Genomic DNA, 26,654 nt, shown 5'->3' with positions numbered 1-26,654 from the left:
TGCAGACTGGCTCAATACAGCCAGAATCCTGGCCCACAGCACCAAGCCGCCATCGACCAAGTCATACGGTACTTATCCGGCACGAAAGATCTAGTACTCGAAGACGGAGGGTCCTGTGCTACAATTCCAAAGGGCCCGGAGGAACAGGATGGCCAGCAGCCCCGTAATCTCGTAGTGTCAAGTGATGCGTCCTTTGGGGACCACACTGACCGAAAGTCCACTATGGGATACGTTATCAAGCTCTTGGGCGGACCGATAGCTTGGCGATCCAGTAAGCAAGATACGGTAGTCACCTCGAGTACGGAGGCCGAGCTCAAGGGGGTGGCAGCCACCGTCAAGGAAGCTATAGCCCTTGAAAGGCAACTACACCAATTGAGCGTCGATCTGGATGAACAGTTAACTATCGAGGTTGACAACAAACAGAGGATTCGGCTTATTGTAGAAGAAAATGCCAAATTACAGACGAAGCTAAGGCACATCGATATTCACAACCACTGGCTACGCCCGGAATACCAGAGAGGCACTATGGACTTGACTTACCAGAAGTCAGCATATCGTGAGGAACAGGTCTGATTCCTGGTGCTGACTGAGACGAGCTCGACTGCTGGGCCTACGGATGAGTCCCAAAGGTGACCAGTTAGTTGTGTGTCTACGGGAGGATAGCAGGTGGATTCCTGTTGTTCTTCCCGGAGGTGAGTTCGACTGCTGGGCCCACGGATGAGTCCCAAGGGTGACCAGTTAGTTGTGTGTCTACGAGAGGATTGCAGGTGGATTCCTGTTGTTCTCTTGGAAGCGAGTGTGTGCCTACGGGAGGATAGCAGGTGGATTCCTGTTGTTCTTCCCGGAGGCGAGTTTGACTGCTGGGCCTGCGGAGGTGTTCCAAGGGTGACCGGTTAGTTGTGTGTGTCTACTGGAGGGTATCAGGTGGATTCCTGTTATTCTCTTGGAGGCGAGTGTGTGTCTACGAGAGGATCGCAGGTGGATTCCTGTTGTTCTCTTGGAGGCGAGTGTGTGTCTACGAGAGGATCGCAGGTGGATTCCTATTGTTCTCTTGGAGGCGAATCTAAGTCTATGGTTAGGAGCAGATGGATTGTTGTTTTGGTTGTCGGAACTAGATGTTCCTAGCTTTGGGGAGTCGACCTTCAGAGGACCCCAGAGGTACACCTGCTGAGTACCTTCGGCTTCTGAGGACAGAAGCCATAGGGAGAGGGCGTCCTGTCAGCTGCAAATAAGCCACAGTGGCTTGGCCTGGACAGGGGTCGGAAATGTATAACTAGGCTGCTGTGACCCCTCTTCTTTTAGAGAGGGCAGCGATTAACTTGTCGTTATTGAGTCCCCTATACTACGCTATTGGTACCTACCTGGTTACTGGCTGCTTGTTTCGCTTGAGCACTCTCGTCCTTCACTTTGCACTTGAAATCCCGTGACATGACTCGATGCGATTGTCCCATACCAGTAAGGCTCTGCCTGTGTACCGTCGATGGTGAATGCCAAGCAAAGATACGAACTTGCGGCCACATTCCACCAGCTGGCTGCGGATCTCCTTTACTTCGGGGTGATACTGCAGAGGATACGCCGGGAGAAGCTCAATCCGCATAGCACCGCGGAAGACAGCAATTGAGCTGCTTGTTGTGACCTCGCCAAGGGATTCTCCGTCGGAGCCTAGGTATCGGGTCTCAAGACGGATGAATTTCGAGCCGCTCACGTCTGTCCTTTCCTCCAGATGGTTGAATAGGACGCATCTCGGCACATTGGTCCCTCGGCAGCTTGTGTATACCTCTGCGTTGGGCTTGAATAAAGCCCATAGCAGGTCGTATGTAATCTCGTTCCTCGCAAAGAGAACAGACAGACGATCGTCGATTGGCTTAAAAGCCGTTTCAAGATACCGCATAAACAGACCCAAATGTTTCTCGGCCATAGTTTCCTCGCCTTCGCCAGCAAGACGCTGTTGGTATTGCTGGAGATCTTTGCGGACATGGAAGGCGGCATCCCGCTCAATCTGAAAATGTCAGTAACTAATGACAATGACGATAGTAACGGTCACAGTACATACCGATGGTGTATTCTCGGCCAGGGAGATCCCGCGGACGTCATGGCAGGCCTCTCTTAGGATATCCCGCAGAAATGTAGACTTGATATCCAGGTAGGACGTTGTCTTCTGGGTCGTCTTATCTGCGTATCTGTTAGTAGCCCCTGTGATTATGGGCTAAAGAACCTACCTGTCCTCTGTCGAACGACAAAAACGTATTCATCAAGTTCGTCAAATTTGGAATGGATCGATTTGACAATCCTGCCAACGCCAGTTTATCTGGTTCGGCTGACACACTACCATGGAATCTACCGAATGTGATGGCCGGCTCGTTGACCCTTCCACTCAATTCCCTGGAAACACGCATGCGACTTTCGTCTAGACATCTTATGTTAGCCTCTCCCTACTTCGACTCTATGCTGAAAGGGCCCTGGCAAGAAGGCACCAAAGAACCTGGTTCCGATTATTCTGTATATGCAGAGGATTGGGACTCTGATGCGTTGTTGATCCTAATGTATATTCTTCACGGCCGAAATCGAAACGTTCCCCGATCTGTACGTCTAGAGATGCTCGCAAAGTTCGCAGTCCTGGTTGATTATTATAAATGTCATGAAGCGGTTGAGCTTGTAGCAGAGATGTGGATTTCGAGGTTGGAACATGATTTGCCAAAGGAATACTGTCGTGAGCTGGTGTTATGGCTATTTGTATCTTGGGTATTCTCCAGGGCCGACCTGTTTAAGGTTATAACTGGGACTATCTTGATGGAGAGTAAGGGAGCACTCCAAACTTTGCGCCTCCCAATCCCAGAAAAGCTCGTTGGTTAGTATCCTTAAAACGTTATTATGCACAGTATCTAACCAGCCTTTTTAGATACAATCGACCAAAAGAGACAGGAATCCGTCGAACAGATCCTTGCTGTGCTCCACGATCTGCTTCTATACCTGCGCGATGATCGATCCGGATGCACTTTCGAATGCTCGTCAATATTGCTTGGTGCCCTTACGAAAGAGATGAATACGAAAGGGATCCTTAGCCTAGAACGGGGATCACTATTAACAGGGACAAGCTTTAATGCGACAATGAAAGCTGTACTCAACATACGGTCTCCTAGATGGTATTCTAATGCATCGTATTATGGAGCTGCCACGTTACATTCATGTAACTTGGATCATCTTATTAAGGAGAAAATACCTAAGTTCGATCACTTAAAGGATGGTCTGAAGCTGGATGAATTTCCGAAGAGCGATGGTCGTGAACACCGCCCAGGACGGTGTAAGAACGCAAAGGAGCGAAGGAAATTACGGAGAGCGAACTTGAGATGCGAAGACTCGGAGAGTACAGAGGAGCTGGTGATCCCCTAGAGCCCGGTACTAGCATAGGGGCTTAGTACTATGTGCCCCTGTGGGAGAGATGAAGGACAGAACGAACGAGTTTTGTTGTCTAGTTTCCTTTAGCCCTATACAACATCCAATCACGTGATTCCCCCATGTACAGCAGCAAGCAGGATATAAAGACGCCTACTGGCCCTCGGGAAGCTCACCATCCTGTTTTCTCGCCATTGAAGCGGAAAACACAAAGTCGCTGCATCATCTCGTCATCAACAGAGTATCGGAAGAGGGCAAAGATTACATAGAAATTGACATAGATGGGTGGAAGCGAACCGAAAGGAACCAACTCACGGATGCTAAACAGTCTGTGGAGGTTAGAGTTGCCCATGAAGCTCGGTCAATTGTGAATGGCTTGGTCTTTTCATACAACGCTACTCGTCTACTGGCATTTCTAGGTTCTTCCGCGCGTCGCGAAGGATCTCCTTCATTGAGGAATAAAGCTCCGGCTCCGGCCTCTTCCACGTTTCACCATTTGGAAAAACCTTCCTTCGTAGCCTATTAACCCACGGGATTAGTGGCTGGTAATATGGCGTATAATTCTCAGTCGCGATCTTGAGAAAGATACTCTCATCGCCTATCGTACCAACTTTTGATCGAACCAGCTTATTGTCGCTCTCGTAATTCCAACTATCAAACTCAGTTGGCCCCATATCTCTGCCCTTTGTGTCGTAGTGTATGCATATCCAGAAGAGTACCCAGAAGAAGGATTCGAGATCGTGCATAAAGGAATGCTGCTCGCCTAGTAATGTCCCGATTGCCATAAAAGCTCGCGTGCCGGTCTTTCCTTTTGCTCCCGAGGCAACGTCTCGTTGCTCCCTGATGGCAAGGTCAAGGTCTATCAAGAATGAAGGCCAGGACGGGTTGTCACTGTCCTCATTAATCAAGAGGTTGTTAATGGAGATATCTCTGTGGAGAATGCCCGCTTTTCGCAAGGACTCGTGGCCTTCAATACAGCCCTCCAGAGCAGCAAGTAGAGCCGATCGGGAGCTTGCCGTGTATATAGGCTCGCCGTAGTCTCGGAGGATAACGCGCCGATGTACCCGGTTTGGCAGTGCGCTGATAGCCTTCGTTGGAGATACAGAGCAAGACCGCTTGCTCGGTGGCAACTCGGCGTCAGTCTGGCTGGACGGCCGCTTCCTATTGATGCTCGCATTGGTGCGGCCCGTCCGCACCGTATCCGCTGCTACGTTGCTTAATATCGGGCGTCCCGGCCGATAGTTCGTAGCTGTGGTAATGTCCAGTCCCCGTCGAATGTTATTTCGAATATCGTCGTCCATATTGCGAATCTGAACCGTCTCATGGTAATAATACCGGGCGACATTAACGACACTTTTGTCCACTATGTCGCGTAACAGTTCGCCCTCCTCATCACGTTCAGGATATTGCCACGAATCCTTGATAACAAGCGGTATATCTTCGCGACCGTCGGGGTGAGCCCTCCAACAAGTCGTCGCTCGGCCGGCTATGCATCGTGCCCGCAGCATTACTCCATCGATAATGACCCGCTCCGTGGAACCATTCCGCTTAATCTCGATAAAGCGCTCCTTATTTGCGGTCAGTATTGTTGGATCAAACCCGAGCTCTCTGTCGCTCATCCAGAGGAAACCGAGGATCGTAAACACGAATCGATGCCCATCTTTGTTGATATCAAATTGTTCAGAGGCGATACCACCAACCCTGTCGAAAGCCCACACCCTCATAAGAGACCCGCAGATAGTAAAGCCTAGTACAAAACGTCGCGTATCCTGCGCAGCGAGCACTTCCCTCGCGTATCTTCCAAGGTCAAGCCATGCCTCGGAAGGTTTATCGGCAGCGGGGTTGCTTTTCAGCTCTCCTGGCACCAGGATCTGAGACCATTGGCATCTCGTGTCCTTTCCCGCACGAGGGTTGCTCACGAAGCCAATGTCCATCTTGCGCTTCCCCACGGAACCGTCAATCAGCTCATTAGGCTTTGCCAAGAGTCTCGGTTGACGCATAGGACGATTCTCACGGCCCTCTGCAAACGCCGCCAGTTCCTCGCAGAAGCCCGTAAACCATGTGAGCACATCGTCCTGTCTCGCGTCCGGTGGCCAGCCTCTCCAACCGTCTTCGAAGAATGGGTCAGTACCACCGATGCACTGCTCGAAGAATGCCTCAGATGCTGTTTTGAGATCGGCGACGTCGTCGAAAAATGTGTCGTAGAAGTGAGGGAGCCCAATATACATAGGGCCAAGCTCCTCCTTCAGCACATCATCAACGTGTTTTCTATACTCGGAAGAGTTCGGGAAGCTGCTGGTGTTGCGGAGCCATGGGGTCTGCTGGAGAGAAGAGGCAACTGGTCGGGGAGGGGGGGTGGACTCGGTGACGGCGATGTAGACTTGCTCCCAGATGTCGCCGTCGGCGCTTTTGGCGAGCGTTACATCTAGAAGAGGCCGGACTCGGTCGAAGTCGAAGTTATCGGAATTGGCGGCAGAGTTGAGTCTAGTCAGATCGCTGAGAAGATTCTTGCCTCTGCCAGTGGAGGGAAGGAGTCGTGAGATTCGAAGGCCTTGCAGCGCTGCGAGGAGATCAAGAGTCAAGTCTTGGAGGTCTGCACTAGTCAGAGAAGTAGGTAGATGAAATTGGAACGAATTACCATTATGGCCGAGATGGCCAAGGGAGCCTGGCGAACACGAGAGGCCGCGACTTTGGCAGGTCGAAGCGAACGAAACATGAAAACTGTCAAGGCCTGTGTCAATGGGGTTGTCTTCAATGATATTTAGGTTGTCTTCAGTGATATTTAATCGGAGCTGGTCCATCATCCCAGCAGGTTTCGCGTCTGTAGTCTTGATGTTCTTGCATTGGGAGCCATATGGAGCAAATAGAGTGACGCGTCACGAGATGGCGAGAAAGTTCTGGTCTCACTAGTTCCAAAACATTTGACGACAACGCACCAGCCACAATTTCAGACCCACAACTAACCCACTTGTGGCTTATGGGTCCAGCCTGAGGCTAAGGAGCCCATGTACTAGTATATAGATACTGATACGTAAATATTAGTACAGGCATGGTTATGTGTATCCTGGTCGATCTGACCTCACAGGACTCAAGTCACGAATATCAGGATTGATTTCGTGCCAAGTCAGTTGTGTGGTTCAGATCTCTTTTGATGGTGTTTTTTCTAGAAAGCTCAGCTATTTCCAAAGCTACGAAATGTTGCTTAAGAGCAACGATGTAGCCAATCAGATCCTCTGATTTGGATCCACAATACCCCCTTCGTCAAATTGACTGTCCTCAGTCAATCAATAGATCCTCCTCAAAGACAGTAAGGGCTCATCAGACAAGTATCTTTCGTTCCTCCCCCAAGAACACCGAAGGCATCTCAATACCGATTGTAGTTCAATTTGCTGCTGGTTATCATCAACTTCGTCTCCTTCCCTTTCTTCGCTTTGAAACGCGTTATCGGGAAGTCTGTCGTCTGATACCAGGTATGCTTGGTTGCAAGACAGGCATTCCATCAAACCTTCTCAGGGTTACTGTTTCCTTCTCGGACTTGCGCGTATCTCCGTTACAGTAAAGACCCCATTTGTGGAAGATGCCTTTACCTAAGGTAAGATCACCGGGGAAAGTGCCGTCAGGTACAATCCCGCATGAGACAGAGAAAGAAGTGCTCCAGCCGCTATCATCCGTACGAAAATTTGCTGTGACCACAGCATCTTGTCCGATTTGCGGGCCTGAGCCGCCAACGCCTGTCATAGTGTCACGGGATTTCAAGTGCAAAGTGAAGGACGAGAGTGCTCAAGCGAAACAAGCTGCCAGTCACCAGGTAGGTACCAATAGCGTAGTATAGGGGACTCAATAACGACAAGTTAATCGCTGCCCTCTCTAAAAGAAGAGGGGTCACAGCAGCCTAGTTATACATCTCCGACCCCTGTCCAGGCCAAGCCACTGTGGCTTATTTGCACCTGACACATAGTTGCTGGTTTGGACGTGTTGCATGCGGAAAGATATTTCGCTAGTGATTTAGACGCATAACAACTAGTGCATCCGTAGTCGAAGAAGACGGAAAATTTGTGGTTGTTCTAAAGACGTGCTGCGAATAAGTTATGTGGATCACCAAATCCTTCGCGTAACGGCTTGTCGCGTAATGGTGGTGGTTGGTTGCCAGCGTTCACTTCCACGAGGTGAACGCGGCTGTCCTAGTCTTCGTCATAGATAGTTGCAAAGATTGCAGCAAGCTCTTCGTCAATATCGTCGTCTTCGAGACGTTCTGCTGGGCTTCTATCGTCTTCATCGCCGGTCTCGGGCTCTACAAAATATACTTTCTTGTCGTTCTTGCTAGACTTCCACTTGTCAAACGTTCTTCGGACTTTATTGCCGAATTTGTCAGTTTCCTTATACATCATGCCTTTGATTGTGACATTCTGACCGGGGGATTTATCATTTCCTGGCCAGCTGACCTTGGATCTGCAGTCCTTAGCCCAATGGCCAACTTTGCCGCAGTTAAAACACTTGTTTTGTGATTCATGCGTAGCACAGCAACTCTCTGTGCTTAGATGAACAGTGCGATCATCGATGCGGGGATCAGAAATAGCGGAACCTGTGAGTGTAGTTTGGGTACCGGTAACAGCGTTAGCTGGTTGCAATTGTGCAATGCCAGGCTTAGAGGTAGTTGCTTCAGATATGTTCAGGTTGAAGTAAGGAGCTGAAGTGCCTTCAAGCTGGATAGTAGTTGCTGGCGTACTGAAGACCTTGTCTTCAATCTTAGTGCGAGTAATCAACTCAGCATAATAGATAGCTTCTTCGATGATTTCGGCAGTATTTATCAGATTCGTATGCTTATGGAGGTCTTTCCACACGCTTGGAGTGACTGTCTTCAGCTTATCAGTCAGTACACCGCGGATAGGGTACGACGATTGCTGGCTAGAAGGCATTCGATAGAATGCGTCGCGGACTCTCCAAAGGAAGTTGAGCATAGCTTCGTCCTGACGTGGTAACATAGACGTGAAGCTCGTAATCGAGTTGTACAAGACGTGGTGCTTGTTCAATACCTGTATGATCGCTTCGATAAACAGGACCCACGACGGTCGCCACGATTTTGCCCAAGCAGCTACTTGCTGGAAATCGCCATTGAGTTCGAGGGCAACGCGAATACCCCATAATCGATAGGGCACGAGTGCTTGACGTAGCAGTAGCTGAATCTCGCTAAGCTTGTCGAATACCTTCTCGTCGGCTCGGACAAGTTTGAGATGTACCGGCAGGACAACTTTGTTCTTCTCTTGACACTCGCCAAGTCCTTCAGCTTCAGCTTGAAGCATAATGTCAGGCCAGGCGTCTTGAACGCGCTTCTCATCGTCTGTATAGGCCATAGTGTTAGAGGCTCGCGTAAGGTTGATCGTACCGTCGAGATTCCGTTCGGCATCAGAGTACCGCGGCCCTTCATGGAGAGGCTTTAAGCTAGGCCTCTGTCTATCAGGCTTCCAGGCTGCGTCGACGGTGCCATCTGGTCGGATTCCCGACTTGGCCAATCGGGCTGCGTCTCGAATACCGTTCTGTCGAGCGGTAACGTCAGCATTGTGAGGAGTCTCAGCAGTGGTCTCATCAATAGTAGCTTCATCGTCAGCGGTGGTTGTGTGTGAGTTAGGGACGCTGTTATTCGCTCGAATAGCTGCCATAAGCTCGGAAAGCTGCTTATTGACATCGTTGAACTTGCTTTCCAGCTTTTGATCTAGCGAATGGATGCTTTGGGCTTGCTTGGTAAGATGGTCAGCAATGCTAGCAGTCACATTGTTGACATGCTTGACAATCTGTGCGTTGTTGGCGTGTGCTTCGAGTTTGCCGCCCACATCATCGGCAGTGATTGTAGGTGAAGCTGGACGGGGTTCAGCCATTTGCGCGGTAGTGACACGGTCGTGATACGGACGTGACGTAGTGGTGATTGTGATGTTTGCGGTTGCGTTTTGTGTAGGATTTGCTGAGGGTGTCTCAACAAAAATAATTATTTTTGTGTATCCTGGTCGATCTGACCTCACAGGACTCAAGTCACGAATATCAGGATTGATTTCGTGCCAAGTCAGTTGTGTGGTTCAGATCTCTTTTGATGGTGTTTTTTCTAGAAAGCTCAGCTATTTCCGAAGCTACGAAATGTTGCTTAAGAGCAACGATGTAGCCAATCAGATCCTCTGATTTGGATCCACAGTTACTAGGCATGGTAGCAGCTCCGGGAGCTGCGTTACTAGACACGTTGCATCGCAGGTTCTTGGGCACGACACATGGTCTTTACAAGGTAACTGGGTTTCTAGGATCCCCACGAAGCCCTGGAACCAGGTTACTGGACTCCGTAAGTTCTGCGTCCCATGGTTTCCAGTATCACGGTTTTACGGTCCTGTGGTGTCCAGTAACCTGGCACGGCTCTGAAGGGGCTGAGCCGGGCTACTAGGCACAACAGCGGCCTAAAAGCTGCGTTACTAGACACGACGCACTTTCCGAGCCCACATTACTAGACACCATGGCACCCGCAAAACGATAGTACTGGACATCATAGGCTCAACTTTTATGGAGATATTACACTATTTATATAACCTAGGAGCCTTCTAGGAGCAATTCCAAAATCGAACCTTTTTTATTTTGGCTACTATGGTAAGTTGAGTCCAGTTCTGGCCACGTCGGAATGGCTTAGTTAAAAATAGCTTCGTGGGTGGAGACCCTTCACCTACTAAAAACGCATAACGCTAAAATAAAAAAAAATAATAATATTAAATACGCCGTAGGTGTTAACCCTCGGTACCTCTACAAGTACTCCCTTAAGGGGCTATAGATGATATAGCGGGCCCTTAAGCCGCGTCGGGCGGTTATACAGGTAAACTTGTAGCCAAACGACTACTAAACCTCCTGTCCCTCCCTAAGTCTGTGCTACAACCCCTGCCTGAACTACCGATAAGCGTGGTAATGTGGCACTTAAACTCGTCCTCAGGGGTGGGATGCTGCTGATGTGCAGAAGATGCTCGACTATTTTTTGTCGCGACAAGTCGTAGTATCTGCTAATTGGGGTTCTCGTCGAGCGTATACATCTCAACCATACGCTCAAGTGGATAGACCGTAACGTGGTCTAGACGCTCGCAAGAATCGCGGCGAGGGGGCGTGCTGCGCGCCTTCTATCGTGAGGGGACGGGTTCGCCGACGAGCGTTATCGGATAGGCGAGGTCCGATAAGGGGTCGGATTAACGATTCGAATTCTGGACCGGCTGTCGAGTTATATTCCGCCGACGTAGTGCTTGACGGTCGACTGGCTAGGATGCTCGTAATCCTAAACTGCACCAATCTCCCTATTATCGCTAGGTAGGCGAAGTCAACAAGGTGGGCAGCGCGCCGTAAGGGTTGACTAAACCCCCTTGTGTGTCAGCTGCGGGATTCGAACCCGCGACTCGTCACCGACCCAAGTGGGCGAGGCTCAAATCGGGACTTATCTACCAGCGAAGTGACCAACTACACCAGCCGACACGCTAAAATAAGAACATGGCGAGAAGTGCTATATATAAGTTTCAATTGGAACTGGCTGTTGCTAGTTCTTATTTCACTACTCCATAGTTCTTCATCCTATACCGTTTAAGCTTATTTCCAAGTGGCTTGTATATTTATCCCATGTACCTGCGCTGCTGTCCGATTGGCTCCACCCTTTGAAAGCCCTATCAGGTTACTGGGCACGTCGAGTGTTTAAAGTTATCTTACTAGACACAATGCACTATCTATAAGCCGGGTGACTAGGCACAGCTACGGCCTAAGGGCGGGGGTTACTAGACACGACTTAATGCTTTGAGCCAGGTTACTAGACATGGCAGTAGTCTGTGAACTGCGTTACTAGACACAGCAGGCAGTCAGGAGCTCCGCCATCCCTCATCTAGGTTTCTAGGAACCCTACGAAGCCGTGAATCAGGTTACTGGACACCATGACGCTCGCAGAACCGCATTACTGGATACCATGGGAGCTGTGAAATCACGTTCCTAGGCACCACAATGCCTGCTGGTAAGTAGCCCAAAAAGGCGTAGTCTCCACGCTATTGACGTCTCTTACCGTCCAGTTGTTTCGTCCTTTGGGCAGGCTGGCTGACTGTTGCTCGGTTGACACTGGGGCGAGTTGTATGGAGGAGATCTGGGTCTGTACAAAGTCCGCCTGGTGAGGCTTGACCCATGAGTCCTTCAGTAATTGGAATTCCCTGTTTCGTAGGCGTTCATCGTCGACGCCTTGAGGCATGTCTTGCTCTCTCCGTGAGAGTGCATCTGGACGTAAAGCGCTCTTACCAGCCCTGAGCTTCAGCGTGAAATTAAACTGCGAGAGGGTGTGTGACCACCGGACTTGTCGTTCTGAGAGTCTTTGGGTTGTCATAAAGTACTGCAAGTTCTTGTGATCTGACAGTACCACGAAGGGCTTTTCCAATCCGATGAGCATGCCACGCCATTCCTCCATGCACCTGACTACCGCGAGCAGTTCCTTGTCATGAATCTCGTAGTTTGATTCTGCTGGGCTCAGCTTTTTGGATAAATAGGCGACGGGCCTGAGTCGTCCTTCTTTGTCGACCTGTGATAAACACCCGCCCATCATGTATCCGGAACAGTCAGCTTCCAAGATCGTATCCTTCGACTCGTCCCACATAGCGAGAACTGGTGCGGTCATAAACAGCTCCCTGAGTTGGTCGAACGCTTGTTGTTCCTTCCCACGCCACTGAAAGTTCGTGCCTTTCTTGGTCAGGCGTAATAGGGGGTCGGCGATTTTGCCGAAGTCTGGGATGAAGTTCCTGTAGAAGTTGGCAAAACCGATAAAGCTTCTAACCCCCTTTACTGACGTGGGGGCTTCCCAGCCTCTAATAGCCTCGACCTTCTCCGGGTCGACCTTAATCCCCTCGCCCAGCGAAATAATGAAACCTAGGTATTTTGTTTCCTTCACCGCGAATTCGCTTTTCTTCGGATCGAGTTTCAGGCCAGCAGCTCCCAGCTTGGCAAGGACAGTATTGACTTTGACCCAGTGGTCTGTCAGGTCTCCGCCAGTATAGATCAAGACATCGTCCAAGTAAGCCGAAACGAAGTCTCCCAAAAAGTCTTTGAGAACTTTGTTGATCCACCTCTGGAACGCCGCTGGGGCCCCTGTGAGCCCGAATGGCGTTACCAACCATTCAAAAGAACCATACCTCGTACGGAACGCCGTCTTGAACTCATCTCCCTCTCGAACCCGAAGCTTGTGAAAAGCGGCTCTCACGTCTACCTTCGTAACGTATGTAGCTTTTGCCACGGCTCTCAGCGTCTCCCGTATCAGAGGGAGTGGGTAACGGTCCTTCTCAGAGATCGCGTTCAGTTCTCTATAATCCACGCAGAATCGGAGTCCACCTCCTGGGGAGGCGCTGGCCCTAATCCAATTTCGATCAAGGTGGTCGGTAAGAGTCTTCCTAAGTACTAGGAGCTCTTCCCTGGACATGTCATAGAGGGGTCCATTTGGGACCTCTTTCTCGCGTCCATATTCGTCCTTCTGGAGCTCGATTTCCATGTCGACTCCAGGGCGATGTGGGGGAACCTCGTTATTCTCATCCTCTGTGAAGAACCGGGCGTTTTCCCTCACTTCTCGAGGTAAGTTGGCCGCTATTTCTTTAGGCGATTGCTTCCTCTTTGGCTCTAAGGCCTTGTTAATATCTGCCATTGTAGCAGCAAATAGCCGAGTCTTTCGATCCTTCCTGGCTCTCCTCGCGAGAACCGTAAAGTGGCTGCCGATGATCATCCGTGCAGCACCCACTGATACCGCTGAGACTCGCTTCTTCACGTCATTCGGAGCGCGAGTATGATACCATCCTTTCTCCCTGACTACGAGACCGTGTTTCTTGCTGCCGAACCGAATAGCTCTCCTCTTTGCGAGATAAACCACATCGTTGGCCTCCATCCATGGTTTCCCAAGGATTACGTCATATGCCAGATCTTGGATAATGTACCCGTACACCGTTTCTCGTCTCCCGTCAATGTCCATGCCAACGTGGGTGATTTCTCGGATCCACCTCTTCTTATCGTCATTCTCAGCTAATTGAAGCTCTCGAGCCTTGACGGGTATGCGCGGTAATTTTCGACGTCGGACTAGTCCCTCCGAAAATGCAGAGAAACAAAGGCAGCCGGTATCGAACAGAGAGTCCACATAAAAACCTGAGTTAATTAGTGTATCTATGAGAAACGGTGTGCTATCCATCTTTTTCATTGCTTCCTTCACTTCCTTCGCCGAGATTGTTTCCGACCCCTGAGTGCGTCTTAGCTCAGGGGTTACTCGTTTTCCGACGACGACACTGAGTCTTCGGAAACGTATCCCGCTACGGCCTTGGACTGTGCGTGATTCGTTCGAGATGGCTTTGCTGGCCTCGAAAAGTCCGGGCAATTGAAACCAAAATGGCCTGCTTTTCTTGCAGCGGGTACACTTGCCTTGATCCTTGAGGAGCTCAAATTCCTCCTGAGGCATCCAGGGCGCCCTCGGCTTGTCACCACCTCTGCTCCGGACCTTCTTCTTGCTGCGGCCAGGGTTCCCTTGCATTGCAGCAACAAGGGTTGCTAATGTTTGGAGGGTGACATTGTCGACTCCTGCCATTGCAACATCTCCCTTATGGTCAATCGCGGGCGGTGCTGGAAGGGAGGAGGGCCTGGTTCTTGTACCGGATGAGCTTCCTCCCTGTGTGGCGACGGTGGGCTGTGACCTGCCGTTTCGGTGGCTATACACTGTCTTGGCGTTTTTGTGTCCTGACCTTCAGGTATAGTCCTCCAAGGCTTCCAGCTTCCCCGACGTCCGTCTCAATTGCATAACAAAGAGAGGGTAATTGTCGTCAGACAACTCGTTCACAGAGACCAGAGCATTTCGTAACCGGTCGTTTATGCCGATGTTGAGCCCATTAATTTTAACTCGATCAGGTCAGTCAAGACCGTCAGCTTGGGCTAGCTTGTGTTCATAGTCTCGCAGGAAGTTTGCAAAGAGCTGATGTGTCCCTTGACGCATATGTGCGAGGTCTTCTCCAGCAGCATTGGTGGCCTGTTTGTCTTCGAAGTTCTCGTTGAAGTGGTCGATAAACTTCTCGTGGTCGTATTCACCATCTGGTCCTCCTTTCTTGAACCAGTGTGCCACTCGAGTTTGGAGGTCCGCGGAGAGGGTGTTGACTATATCCAGGCAGATAGCCTTTCGGCTGCCCAGCATGTCCCAATCCACTTCGATCTTGACCTCGAGCTTGTGGATGTATGTCATGTACGTCTCCTTCTTGCCGTCCCATTTCGGCCATTCCGATCTCTTCTTAGCGCCAGTCGGTTGGGCTCTGACGAGCTTCGGCGTGGGAGCTTCGTCGGTCCTCAAGAGGTTTCTGAGTTGCTCAAGAACCTCTGGTGTGAACAGGGCGTTTGCCGCTTGTGAAGTCAAGCCCGCTTGAGAGGGTGGTTCTGCCATCGCGTCGTCGGGCGTACTTCGGTCGTCAGAAGAAACGGAGGAAGGTGCACGAAAGGTGCTGCTCATAATAATGCCAGAGTGCCAGGAATAAAAGAGTGGAAGATGAGTTAGATAATATGTGACGGGCTCACTGCGAAACTATACAGCTCAACATGGCAAAATACTGTTCATTATCTAAGTGAGGAGGAAAGTAAAATAAGCGAGTTTTCCGAGAACACAAACTATGTTTTTATATGCCCTCGATGGTTCCTTTGTTGGATCCGGACGCAAGGTTCTTGCAACCCCTTTCTCCCCTTCCCCCCCTACAGCTATCTCCTTTCACTTCAATTCACTAAGCTAAGCAATAAAATCGAGATCGCCATGAACAGCTATACACTCTATCCATCTCGCCTACTACTATCCCTAACCTTGTAGCTACTCTTATATTTCTCTTCTAATATGATATTTAAAGTCGCTTCGTTGCCTAGAGCCCTCCCGTGAGACGATCTTCTGGTAAGTCGCCTCCCCAGTTACTCTTATATTTATGCAAATTCCTGGATGGAAATTTCCGAACACATTATTTAAGCCTCTCTATTTCTCCGGTACGCATGATATGTTTTCTGTCATTCCCATAACTATGGGCATTGGTAAGCGGCCTGTAATACGAAGGTATCAATACTCCGTCCGCCTTATATCCCGCAACATTTGTAATCTAACGAACGAGTTAGTGCTCAGGAGGCATAGACAGGTGATTAGAAGTCTCACATAGCTTAAGAAGGACACGGGTCTCCATCGTGGCAACGACAATTGCATTCTCCTTGACATTTGCAACTTTTACCCCACCTCTTCTTACACTTGCAGCCCTGTTCAAACCACTACTTTCGCATTAGCTAGTTATAAGAATTGGGAACGATTAGGTAGCTTTAACTTCTTAATAGCGATGAATTGATCATAGTGTTCTATTTGCGGCCACGTCCAAGAAGGGCAGCCTTGTGCCCACAGGTCCGCGATCCGTCCGATCTTGCGTATGAACTCCTTAGCCACTCCTTCGTTCGTAATATGTTGATATTCCGCATCAAGCTTCGATAGTTCCATAATTTGGAGCATGTTTCGGTTATCCCAGTGCATTGTTCTGGTCATAAGGACATCTGATAGAAAATGGGGCGTGAATAGTTCCTGGTGGCTGGATTAAGGTGCAGCCTAGGTACAAGTATAGTCCACAATATGGTCGCTTAGGCTGATTATTTGAACAAGCCCACTTAGAAACATCACCTCGTGGCCAGCATATCCAAAGTTTTCCCCCCGCCTCGTTAAAAACCGTCGTAAGAACGCCGTGATGGTCGATATGAGGTAGCGAGAAAGCCTGATGCGAGTGCATATGGGGTGTGAATTGTTGTATTGGAAAAGGATGCCAGGTCAGCTATTCTGGCCTGGCAGAGCTCTTTTATAGCTCTTATCTATCTTATCTATAGCTATAGGGTAACCCCCATGGGGTCACGTATCAAAATGCCGGGCTACACGGAAAATGGTACTGTCCTCAGTACGTTTGGTGCAGCGGTACTTGCCAAGGTGTAGAGCTGTTAAGTTGGCCAAATCGCTGTATTCGGAGGAGACTGCTCAAGCCAAGCTCTGTATAGCGGGGTCTCCGAAGGCATTGTGTCGATGGCCAGGCCAAAGTACTGTTGCATCATGTTGCCAGCTGCTGTATATCTGACCTTGACGGGGATACGGATGCTGACACCTTTGACTGTGTTCGGGGCAGTGCTCTTGACGATATGTTCGCTCTAGTGCGTTTAGTATAGGGAATCGTATGATCGGAAGGCGACGGCGATAGACTCGACTCGATGAAAGGAAACGAAGTCGAAGAGATCTTGACGGCCGGCGGCTGTGGGCGCTTGATGTTGTAGATAGACTCCGGGACGGTTATTCTGGTAGAGACTGGCCTAGTGAAAGGGTCCCTCGATAGACTGTGATAGTGATCGCTTCGTAATCGCTGCGATCGTAATACTTAGGTGCTGCTAGAAGACTGGCCTAATGAAAGGGTCCTCTTAATGAAGGTGTGCGTGATAGGTGCGTGACGCGATGGTGATCTTGATAGATCTGGGGCCGATCTGGCTGGTTTTGGTGCGTGCGAAACGCTGGCGGCGATAGGATCGTAGCCGTGATGGTGATCTTGATCGATCGATAGATGGTTGGTTTGGTTTGGTGGATTTACTCAATCTCGAGGAGATGCTACCATTTGATGCGAGTGCATATGGGGTGTGAATTGTTGTATTGGGAAAGGATGGCCAGGTCAGCTATTCTGGCCTGGCAGAGCTCTTTTATAGCTCTTATCTATCTTATCTATAGCTATAGAGTAACCCCCATGGGGTCACGTATCAAAGCCCCTCGTTTGCCGCATATATGAAATCGAGCGCACTCCGAAAGGTCGGAGAATTGTACACGACTCCTCTTGCAACTACCCGGGACTTCCTTTAGTGCTTCTAGGATCTGATAAGGGCGCAGGTTCGATAGACAAGGTGGAACAGGGTTCTGTTTTAAGCAGCTGAGGTTCAGAAAATTAACGGGCCCTTTATTCTGATCTTTGAATAGTACAATCGCGTCTCGAGAATTCATCCGCGATGGTATGTCGAATGTTAATGACGATAGATCTTGAACTTCTTCAGGCGGTGGGGAGATGTTTCGGTTGAAGTTGTGGACATCGAGTGTCGGCTGGGCTCCAAGATAATCCAGAAACCCTTCTATTGACAGGCAAGAGTAGCCATCATGGAGCTCTGCAGGGATGAGGATAGGTAAGACCGGTGTCGCTTTCTCTAGAATAATCCTGGCTTCTTCTTAAGTACAGAGAATGAACTCGTGAGTAGGCGTGCATATATCCCAAGATCTAGCTAGATATTGGTTTGCTGTGATTGCCTGTCCAATATCACATGCCTCCAGAATATTATTATATCGCGCCTATAAATCAGGACGGGCATGATTCATCTGACCGAATATTGTACGTGCCTTTTTGATTGCTGTAGCTGCCCTTTGGTTATAGGTGTTTACAAACTGTAAAAAAGGCTGGGTTGCCCTGCAGATATTGGCGTGGGTTTTTTCCTGGATCTTGAGGCCAGACTCCCCACATCGACAATGAAAGCGCAAACGCGACTCATGTTTCTGGAGATAATATAGGCTTGTGAACGCCTCTCGACATTTACGACAAGCGAATTGTATATTACCCGAACATAATTGCTGATGCCGCTCCCATTTCTTTCCTGCGTAGTATCGATGGCAATGATGGCAATAATTATGAAGAATAGTAGAATGTTTCGCGAGCGAACCCCTGTGGACAACCACGCCGCATTTCTCGCAAGCTTTCCATTTAGTTAGTTTAGGTTTCTCCATAATATAGAAAGAACGTCTAGTAGTAAGAAGTAAGAAGAAACTTGATTAGGAAACAACTTGTGGTCATGTATCAAACATATTCGGTACTATACATGACATTCGTGCAGTCGCAGATGTTGTCCATACAATTCCGGATGCCATACTCTCGGTCGACGGAGTAGCTTGGGCTCCTCACCGGCCCATTGATGTCAAAGTAATGGACGTTGACTTCTATTTCTTCAGCTGGTACAAGTTGTTTGGGCCGCATTACGCACAAATGTACGCCCGCAGCTCCGTACAACAACGATTCATGACGAGTCTAAGTCATTACCATCTCGACCCCACACCCCTTAACGTCAAAGTCCGCCAGGGCATGAGTTGCTTCGAGTTCGAGGACGGTGTACTTGAGATAGTACGGTACATTCAGCGCCTCGGTTGGGATAACATCATTGCACATGAGGTAGTCATCGTCCGACCTCTGCTTGAATACCTCAATTCACACCCGGAATGGTTCACTCTTTATGGCGAAAAGTCGTCTGATCTGAAGCTTCGAGTATCTCTTGTTTCGTTCACGGTTAACGGAGTGCACTCCCAGGTGATCGCTAGGATCATTCACGAGTCGTCTCCATGCCGTATCTTAGCAGGGAACGCTTACTCGCTCAGACCGGTGCATGGTGTCCTTGGACTCGGTGATGAAGGTGTGCTTCGTGTGAGCCTGGTTCATTATAATAACCTTCACGATGTCCAAACATCCATCAATGTTTTGGATCATGTAGTACTAGTACAAGCGCATTTTAAGGATAGAGTTCGATGCTAGTCGGCGTGGATATAACACATTCGAAATAGAACGTTGTTCACGCCTCAACAGACCATAGTGTTCACTGTAAAGTATATAAACTTCAGTCGAGGAGAGTTCTAAAGCGCTTACTTAATGCCAGCGCCGCTTTTAACAACACATCGGATATTCTGATGCAGCGACTACGGCATTGTTAACGAATCCGGGGTCTAAGATGAACATACGGATGCAACATCACAGAATCTCCTCACCTTGTGCTTCAGCACGCTTAACGGGATGCGAGGAATTCCCATGTGATCATGAGTTGTGATGGACACCTAGAAAAGTGATGAATAGGTCAGCTATAGTGGCAACCTGTGGTGGCAGCGCAAGCCTATCTAACTACAGGAGGTCAGGTGACCTGGGCCTTCATTAAGTTGTGATTTCCTTCTTTCATTGCATGACCCTTTGCACTGCGCTATGCTACCTGAGTGCTATCGTCACGGATGGAAGTGCGATTAGGTTGAGTTGCTGGCCTTGCAGGAAGGGGTGTAAGCTGACCTTACAGGAAGGGGTTGTAAGTTGACCTTTATGCAGATTCTAAGATGGTCAGCTGTTAGGTAAGGTACAGTCAGAAGGATCAATTTTTATCCACTGTGGCAGTCCTCCTCATTAGAACGGTTCTCGGGCTAAAGAAAAATAACTAAGCACTAACACGGAACATGTTTTTTCCTTGAATGCAATCACTATCTGTATGAAAAACATTAGAGACACAATAATTGATTGAAACTTCCTAAACTTAGCCTCCGCACTAGTGCTTCAGCCTCGACCTCGTTTCACTAATCTGCAATTGTTCGCATCGTCATCTCCAAGATAGATCTCAGCAAGAAGGAGAGAAACATCCTTGGCTATCAACTTAACGGTCTACTCCCTAAGGATCCAGGCCACCGAAGAACAATTTTCGAATATGCTACTGCCTTCGACAAGACTACTGCTCGTCAGCTTTATCTGCGCAGTAATGGGGGCATACTGAACCCACTTATAGCTGTATGATAGCGAACCATGTTTATACGCGTAGTCTTAAACGTTTGACGTTTGTATTATAGGTTATATATGGTAATCTCGTCGGCGCCTTTGACGATTATGTAGGTGGATCTGTCGAAAAACGTCAAATGCGCTCAAAACTCGACAAATATACACTGTACTACGTGTATTTAGCCATCGCTATCTTTGTCGTGATCTACGTGTCAACGGTCGAGTTCTACTATTCTGGCAAACGCATCATACGTGCCCTTCGAAATGCATATCTGAAGGCAATCTTGCGCCAGAACATGGCTTATTTCGACACCCACAGCCCCGGCGAGATATCCACCCGTATTATGTCCGACATGAATCTCGTGCAGGAGGGAATCACGAGCAAAGCATCCATTGCCTTGACCGCCTTCGCGACATTTGCCACGGCGTTCGTTATCAACTTCATCATGTACTGGAAGACAGCGCTAGTCCTCAGCCCAACCTTCGTTGCCATGGTCGTCATTGGTTCGTTCGGCGGCGCGTATGTCGTAAAACAACACAAAATAGTCATGGCACAAAGCAGCCAGGCGTCTAGTCTCGCCGAAGAGGCAATCGCCTCCATGAGGCTCGTGTCGGCCTTTGGCATCCAGGAGCACATAGCCGGTAAGTATTCCTCGTGTTTGACGAGCGCAAGACGGCCTGGTATCAGAAGCCAGAATGCGATCGCGGGCATGATTGCCTGTTCCAACGCTGTGCCCTCTCTTGTGTATGCTCTAACGTTCTGGGCTAGCTCTATTTTCTTTGTTCGGGGCGAAGTATCTGTGGCGGCGCTGACCACTACGGCACTGGTGGTGGTTATCGGGGCCTTTGTTATTGTCAGAATCGACCCTGCAGCACAAGCTCTTAGTTCAACAGTTTCGAGTGCAGAGATTTCTCTCGAGGAGATCGCCCGACGCTCTACACAGGACCCTTTCGCGAGCTCGGGGGACTGTTCCGCTACCGTAAAAGGAGATGTTGAATTTCGAGGTGTCAGTCTCATCTATCCTTCGCGAGATAACCGAATCGTCCTGCACAAGGTGTCGTTTGCGTGTCCTGCAATGAAAATAACGGCCATTTTAGGGGTTTCGGGCAGTGGAAAGAGCAGCATTGTCGCTTTGATAGAGAGATTTTATGAGTCAACAGCAGGCAAGGTTTGTGAGTGGACCTTTCTCAGCCGCTGCCGATATGCGCAAGAAATGATCATATCAATTGAATTTTCTGACTGATTTTAGGCCTGGACAGGAAGGATATCCAATCACTTAATCTTAGTTGGCTCAGAGGCCAGATGGCTCTCGTTGGACAAGAGCCTAGACTTTTCGACGCAACCATCTTTGAGAACATCCGGTATGGAGAACTTAGCCGCAGGGAGAAGGCGATACAAGAAAGCCCGGAAGAAATCAGAGAACGAGTTATTTCAGCGGCAAGAAAAGCGAATGCCGATGATTTCATCACAGCCCTCCCGGAAGGCTACCAGACTCAGGTTGGACAGAAGGGATTCCAGCTCGCTGGGGGCCAACGGCAGCGGATTTCCATTGCCAGAGCCTTGATCAGGAACCTCTCAATTCTGTTGCTGGACGAGGCCATCTCCGCATTGGACTCCAAGTCAGAAGCTACAGTACAAGTAGCTATTGAGGAAGCAGCACGGCAGCATACAACAATCATTATTGCCCATCGGTTGAGTACAATCCGCCACTCCGACAACATCATCGTCATGTCTGAAGGGCGAGTGGCAGAGCAGGGTACTCATGACGATATAGTCGCCCGGGATGGTCACTACCCCAGCCTGGTTCGTGCACAGCAGATATATTCTGGCTCCTCGGAAGGCAAATTGGCCAGCAGCAACGATAGTCATGAAGGAATCGAAGAGGCAGAGGCCCATAGTCATGGCAAGGATGCCCTTGTGCAAGACCTAAATGAGAAGCAACCTCGTGATCTGGACGTTATCTAAAACAGTCTGTCAAACGGCTCAGCCGACGTGTCAAACTTCGAAAAGAAGATCGAAAGCTTGGGCTTGACCAGGACTTTGGCCTTCAACGTCAAGCATAACAGCAAGGAGTATCCACTCTTGATTCTGGGGCTATGCTGTTCCATCATTGCCGGCTTAGCGATTCCGGGGTCAGTTGCTCATTTCTTAGTCTTCACCCAGTGGTTGGAAGCTGCTAACTGACAATCTCAACAGGCAATCGGTAATATTTGCAAAAGTGCTAGAGACTCTGTCACTCCATTCGTTGAGGTACCATCAACTCAGAAACGACATTGATCTGTACGCTGGTCTATTCTTGATGGTGGCAGGGGTTGCCTTTCTATCCTGGCTAGGAGCCGGGGTAGCATTTGCCTATTCCACCGAGAAACTATCCCACCGCCTACGAGACCGCTGCTTTATATCAATCATGTCACAAGACGTTGCTTCTTCGCTGTTCAAGCCTTGCGATCTCACCCGCCTTCTCCTGTATACGTTGCGTACGCGCAATATCCTCTTCTGTCTGACTCAGATTTGACTGGCCTCTTTTTCGTGTTAACACCGCATATGCTGGGCTTGAACCAAGGGCAGATGTGTCTACCCCCGGCGTTTCAAGTAAACGACTCCGAAAGCTAGAACTCTCGCTGATAACAGATGAAGTGTCATTAACTTGACTGGAGCTGCGCATATGCGCTGCATGAACAAGCTGACTATCGAAGGGATTCTGGGGATTCCAGTGCCTCGAGGGGTCCTGTCGCCGACGCTCTGCATGCTTTAGATGCTTCGCTCGTTGACGCTGATTTTGCCTGCTCATCTTTCCCTCTTGAGAGGTATTACGCCAGCTTTGGGCTATCGCATGCTCTTTCTGAATAAAGTGTTTATGAGACTTATCCTGAATAAATCGGTGGAGACTAGGCTATATTAGTATATATTACGCAAATATGTAGTATATAGATAGTATATCCTTACATAATAAGTGCAGCAACAAATGTTAGTCTTCGCCCTACAGCGTTATTCTCCTCGAAATGAGTAAACTCAGCAAGGTTTGAATGCTTAAAAGCATATGTCCTGCTAATACGGTTAACAAGTCCCTCGGAAGGGACGAGTCCAGCAACAACCCAGTCAACCTGTTTACCCTTAAACCACTTTCTTAGCTCTGGGTACTGTCTGCTTATGCGCTCCACGAGCTCGACATATCCAGTACGTGTTTTCGTCTCCCAGAGCTTATAAAGGTGATTATACCACGGGTGATTCGGGTATCGTGACCAGAAGTTACGTTGTACATGTACATAGCAGAAGATAAGTATATGCCGTAGATGTTCTTCCCATGTACGCGAGGGATCTATAGTACGTAAATAGTCCCCGAGACCTAGGTTTAAGTAAGTAAATACCGTATATATACTAACTATAAACGTACCTGGTGCTTGTTTCGGACACATATCCAAAGTGACGGCCTGGATACCTATACCACCATTTAGATGATGCCCTTTTATAGGTTCTCCAGTAATATCAGCTACTATCCTGAAGATCTCTTGAAAGATTACTGCATATGCCTCTCTAGAATCCCAATTTGTGAAGCAGTAGATATACGTAATAATACCTAGAGATAATTAGTATATCATGTGCATATGCATAGCAAATCCTGATTAATACTTACGTCCTATATCTTTATTCTCCCCAGCAAATGAGAATAAATTCGTATCGCCCTTAATCATCTTATATGATAGATCAACTTGTAGAAACTTTTCATATTTCCAAAGTTCAGCTTGCTTCTGGGTACAACAAATAATAAGGAAGTGCTTATAATCGTCGAAGCGGTGGATATGTCGAATCCAACGTTGGCTTCGGGGCTTATTCTTTTCTAGCTCAAACTGTCGACATGCTCCTACGCTAGATTAGTATATACGATGCATATGCATAGGATATGTACATACCTGCAAAATGTGATCCGGCTGGGAAGATCATTAGCCGCTCTTTTCGAATAAGAGCCTCGACACGATCTTCAATATTCAAGCCATCTTCGATTTGGCGTAGCGTATCAACGCCAAACACATCTCGTATTGATGATAAAACTCCAGACAGGAGAAACATCCCTATTTTCTGATTAGTAGAAGCTGTGCATATGCATGGTATCTCGACGTACTTGTGGTAAGAGTTATCACGTCTGGTCCGAAGCTGCGAATCTGGTTTCGCACATGCCGTGCAACATCAGCCGATATACGGTCTGGGAGTGGAGGATGATGGTTATGATCGCCCCTGAAGACGATAATAAAGTAGCTGAAGCGGTGCATATTCTTCGGAATATAGATATCGATTTCGACCTAACAATGCTGGCGCCAGACTGGCACTTGGCCTCTGCGATGATCATGACCTATAGTTTTAGCATATGCAATGCATGAACAATGGACATACATACCACAGAATCTCCTATCTTGGTTAATACGACCAACCCAGGTGCATTTATCCTTTGGACCCTGGATACCAGTAATACAGAGGTGACGAAGATAATCGATATCAATCCGAGACGTATGCCTAGGAATCGACCAAGCTGCATGCCAAGGTTCCATATAACAACTTCTGCTACAGCCGACAAATATGTTCTACAGTTATTAGCGTTATTATGTATATGCACGGCACATCCGGTGCATATACAAGAACCACACACCCCATGTCTCTCAAAAACCTTCATTTGCTGGCCGCTACAAGCACCCATAATGCTACGAAGCGGCTTCCACGGTGCATATCCGAGATTATTCCAGTCTTTTAGAAAGGAATTGTACCGACTAATAAAGAATTAGTAAAAGATCTTATATATAAAAAAGGGGAAATACTTCTCAGTCTCAACTTTTAGTAACTGATGGACCGAAGAAGAGCTTAAAGAAGGAGGCTCCTTCTGTAGATCGTGTATATGCGCTACATCAACACGGTTATATGACTCTTGTATATTTGTTAACCTCTCGTCGTGACAACCACAAAGGCGAACCCCACTACACTTGTATGCCATATGTCATGCTTTGTTCTCTTTCATATTTGCACTATATGTTGTAAGTATAAGACATGCATACGCGAGACATATACAAACTCGATAAACTTCAGCGAAGTTGATGTAAACTTCGTTGTACTACCCCTTCCCGCATAATCAAATTCAATCTAAGATACTTAGTATGTGTACGATTTATAGAATAAATATAGATATACGTACCTGGTCTTTGATTTTTGTAAATGCAACGCGGATATTATTATCCGTAGGGTTATCGGGTAAGAGAGGCTCTCCACAATGAACAAAGGTTGCAATACCTTCTTTTTTCGTATGTGGATAGCTTGGTATGACATAGTAGTCCTGTACCTCTTCAGCGCAAATACGGTGTGTACCATTACCGCTTGTGACAGGCTGTGCCTGAAATAGGATCCGGAGCTGCAAGAACCTTGCGTCCGGATCCAACAAAATGTAAGGGTCAAGGGTAATAAAGAAACCATCGAGGACATATAAAAACATAGTTTGTGTTCTCGGAAAACTCGCTTATTTTACTTTCCTCCTCAGTTAGATAATTAACAGTATTTGGCCATGTTGAGCTGTATAGTTTCGCAGTGAGCCCGTCACATAGCCCAAGCGTCTTCTAGTCGGCGGCAGGTCGTGCCCGTGTCTGTGCTAACGCTAAGTAGGTTCGTATCGTCCGCGAACCCCACGACTAAGAGTAGGGGGTGTTTCTCCGCTAGTTCCTCATTGGTACGTGACCCCATGGGGGGTTGCCCTATAGCTAGAGATAAGATAGATAAGAGCTATAAAAGAGCTCTGCCAGGCCAGAATAGCTGACCTGGCCATCCTTTTCAATACAACAATTCACACCCCATATGCACTCGCATCACTCATATAGCGTCGAGATATATAGGATAAATAGTATCGGGGAGAGTGGCGACCCCTGGGGGACGCCAGCTCGTAGAGGGATTGGCTCTGACTCCTTACCGTCGAACCGGAGGCGTACTGTCCTATCCTCTACGAAGCTGTGTACCCATTCCCGAACCCACTCCGGGTAGCCCTTCCGGGATAGTATGGAAATCAAACGCCTGTAGTTGACTGTGTTGAACTCCCCCTTGATATCAAGTTGTAATAGTGAGGCGATCCCTCCGCGCCTCCACGCTGTATGGGTTACGTCCTCAACTATACGTATCGCTAATTCGGTGGACCGCCCTTTTCAGTTACCCATTTGGCCGTTTAGTAGCAGACCGGCCGTCTCCGCGACGGTAGTGATACGCTGGCACATCACCGCCTCTATCACCTTCCCTATCGTACTAAGCAGCGCTATCGGTCGCCAGCCGCTAGGGGTATGCTTTTGGGCTGTCGTTTTGTTCGGCTTAGGGATAAAGACTACCTTTGCCGAGCGGAGGCGCTCCGGGTAGTATCCTAGCCTAAAGCTTGCGGTCGCTATATCCGCTAGGATCTCCCATAGGGGTTCACCACAGATTTTCAGCAGGCCCATAGTCTTTTTGATAATAGCCTCGATGTAACTATAATTAATTTCATCCTATTTATAGAAACTAACGTGATTGTACACCGAGCTGGCCATGACACCGAGCTGGCCACCCTTACATAACCTCGCATAGAAATTTTACGATTGTAAAACCACAACGCCGTAAATCAATTGAAACTACTCTGAATCTTCTTCTCCAGAAGATGGCAATGCGATCTTACAAGTTCGCGC

At 48.6% G+C, this 26,654-nt stretch overlaps 8 protein-coding genes and 1 non-coding gene across 9 annotated transcripts; 3 read left to right on the top strand and 6 right to left on the bottom strand.

The window, feature by feature from the left end:
* Positions 1-1,402: 1,402 nt before the first annotated feature.
* BCR38DRAFT_412162 (uncharacterized protein) lies at positions 1,403-2,415 on the bottom strand (the record flags this gene model as incomplete). The annotated part of the gene is made up of 4 exons (XM_040858661.1): positions 1,403-1,999; positions 2,054-2,172; positions 2,220-2,290; positions 2,342-2,415. The coding sequence occupies 4 exons, from the start codon at positions 2,413-2,415 to the stop codon at positions 1,403-1,405; spliced, it is 861 nt and encodes a 286-aa protein (XP_040712380.1).
* Positions 2,383-3,171, top strand: BCR38DRAFT_328295 (uncharacterized protein; the record flags this gene model as incomplete). Its single annotated transcript, XM_040854838.1, has 2 exons — positions 2,383-2,848; positions 2,900-3,171. Coding segments are annotated over 2 exons (738 nt in total), but the record flags the coding sequence as incomplete, so codon positions are not given.
* A 617-nt stretch (positions 3,172-3,788) lies between these two features.
* BCR38DRAFT_350524 (uncharacterized protein) lies at positions 3,789-6,194 on the bottom strand (the record flags this gene model as incomplete). Its single annotated transcript, XM_040856569.1, has 2 exons — positions 3,789-5,986; positions 6,032-6,194. 2 exons carry the CDS (start codon positions 6,192-6,194, stop codon positions 3,789-3,791), a joined length of 2,361 nt encoding a protein of 786 aa, XP_040712378.1.
* Positions 6,195-7,574: 1,380 nt separating this feature from the next.
* Positions 7,575-9,471, bottom strand: BCR38DRAFT_497386 (uncharacterized protein; the record flags this gene model as incomplete). The annotated part of the gene is made up of 1 exon (XM_040864770.1): positions 7,575-9,471. The coding sequence occupies exon 1, from the start codon at positions 9,264-9,266 to the stop codon at positions 7,575-7,577; it is 1,692 nt and encodes a 563-aa protein (XP_040712377.1). The 5' UTR covers positions 9,267-9,471.
* Positions 9,472-10,771: 1,300 nt separating this feature from the next.
* On the bottom strand, positions 10,772-10,874 carry BCR38DRAFT_t275. The gene has a single exon. It is a non-coding gene; the product is annotated as a tRNA-Thr (tRNA).
* Positions 10,875-15,225: 4,351 nt separating this feature from the next.
* On the bottom strand, positions 15,226-16,199 carry BCR38DRAFT_443412 (uncharacterized protein). The gene is made up of 3 exons (XM_040860871.1): positions 15,732-16,199; positions 15,569-15,678; positions 15,226-15,515 (listed from the first exon to the last, which is right to left on the bottom strand). Exons 1-3 carry the CDS (start codon positions 15,941-15,943, stop codon positions 15,493-15,495), a joined length of 345 nt encoding a protein of 114 aa, XP_040712376.1. The 5' UTR covers positions 15,944-16,199; the 3' UTR covers positions 15,226-15,492.
* Positions 16,200-18,245: 2,046 nt separating this feature from the next.
* Positions 18,246-18,983, top strand: BCR38DRAFT_350548 (pyridoxal phosphate-dependent transferase; the record flags this gene model as incomplete). Its single annotated transcript, XM_040856570.1, has 1 exon — positions 18,246-18,983. A coding segment is annotated over one exon (738 nt), but the record flags the coding sequence as incomplete, so codon positions are not given.
* Positions 18,984-19,750: 767 nt separating this feature from the next.
* BCR38DRAFT_397927 (P-loop containing nucleoside triphosphate hydrolase protein) lies at positions 19,751-22,839 on the top strand. The gene is made up of 5 exons (XM_040857676.1): positions 19,751-19,988; positions 20,048-21,149; positions 21,227-21,922; positions 21,965-22,109; positions 22,174-22,839. Exons 2-5 carry the CDS (start codon positions 20,114-20,116, stop codon positions 22,490-22,492), a joined length of 2,196 nt encoding a protein of 731 aa, XP_040712374.1. The 5' UTR covers positions 19,751-19,988; positions 20,048-20,113; the 3' UTR covers positions 22,493-22,839.
* A 2-nt stretch (positions 22,840-22,841) lies between these two features.
* Positions 22,842-25,329, bottom strand: BCR38DRAFT_412156 (uncharacterized protein; the record flags this gene model as incomplete). The annotated part of the gene is made up of 12 exons (XM_040858660.1): positions 22,842-22,865; positions 22,962-23,323; positions 23,372-23,554; positions 23,612-23,839; positions 23,889-24,047; positions 24,098-24,210; positions 24,367-24,428; positions 24,620-24,737; positions 24,786-24,867; positions 25,020-25,104; positions 25,157-25,294; positions 25,327-25,329. 12 exons carry the CDS (start codon positions 25,327-25,329, stop codon positions 22,842-22,844), a joined length of 1,557 nt encoding a protein of 518 aa, XP_040712373.1.
* Positions 25,330-26,654: the final 1,325 nt, after the last annotated feature.

This window comes from Pseudomassariella vexata (genome assembly GCF_002105095.1).
Source record: "Pseudomassariella vexata strain CBS 129021 chromosome Unknown BCR38scaffold_12, whole genome shotgun sequence".
In the NCBI taxonomy this organism is placed as follows: domain Eukaryota; kingdom Fungi; phylum Ascomycota; class Sordariomycetes; order Amphisphaeriales; family Pseudomassariaceae; genus Pseudomassariella; species Pseudomassariella vexata.
The sequence above is the reverse complement of the archived record's forward strand: the minus strand, read 5'-3'. Positions and strand labels throughout refer to the sequence as shown.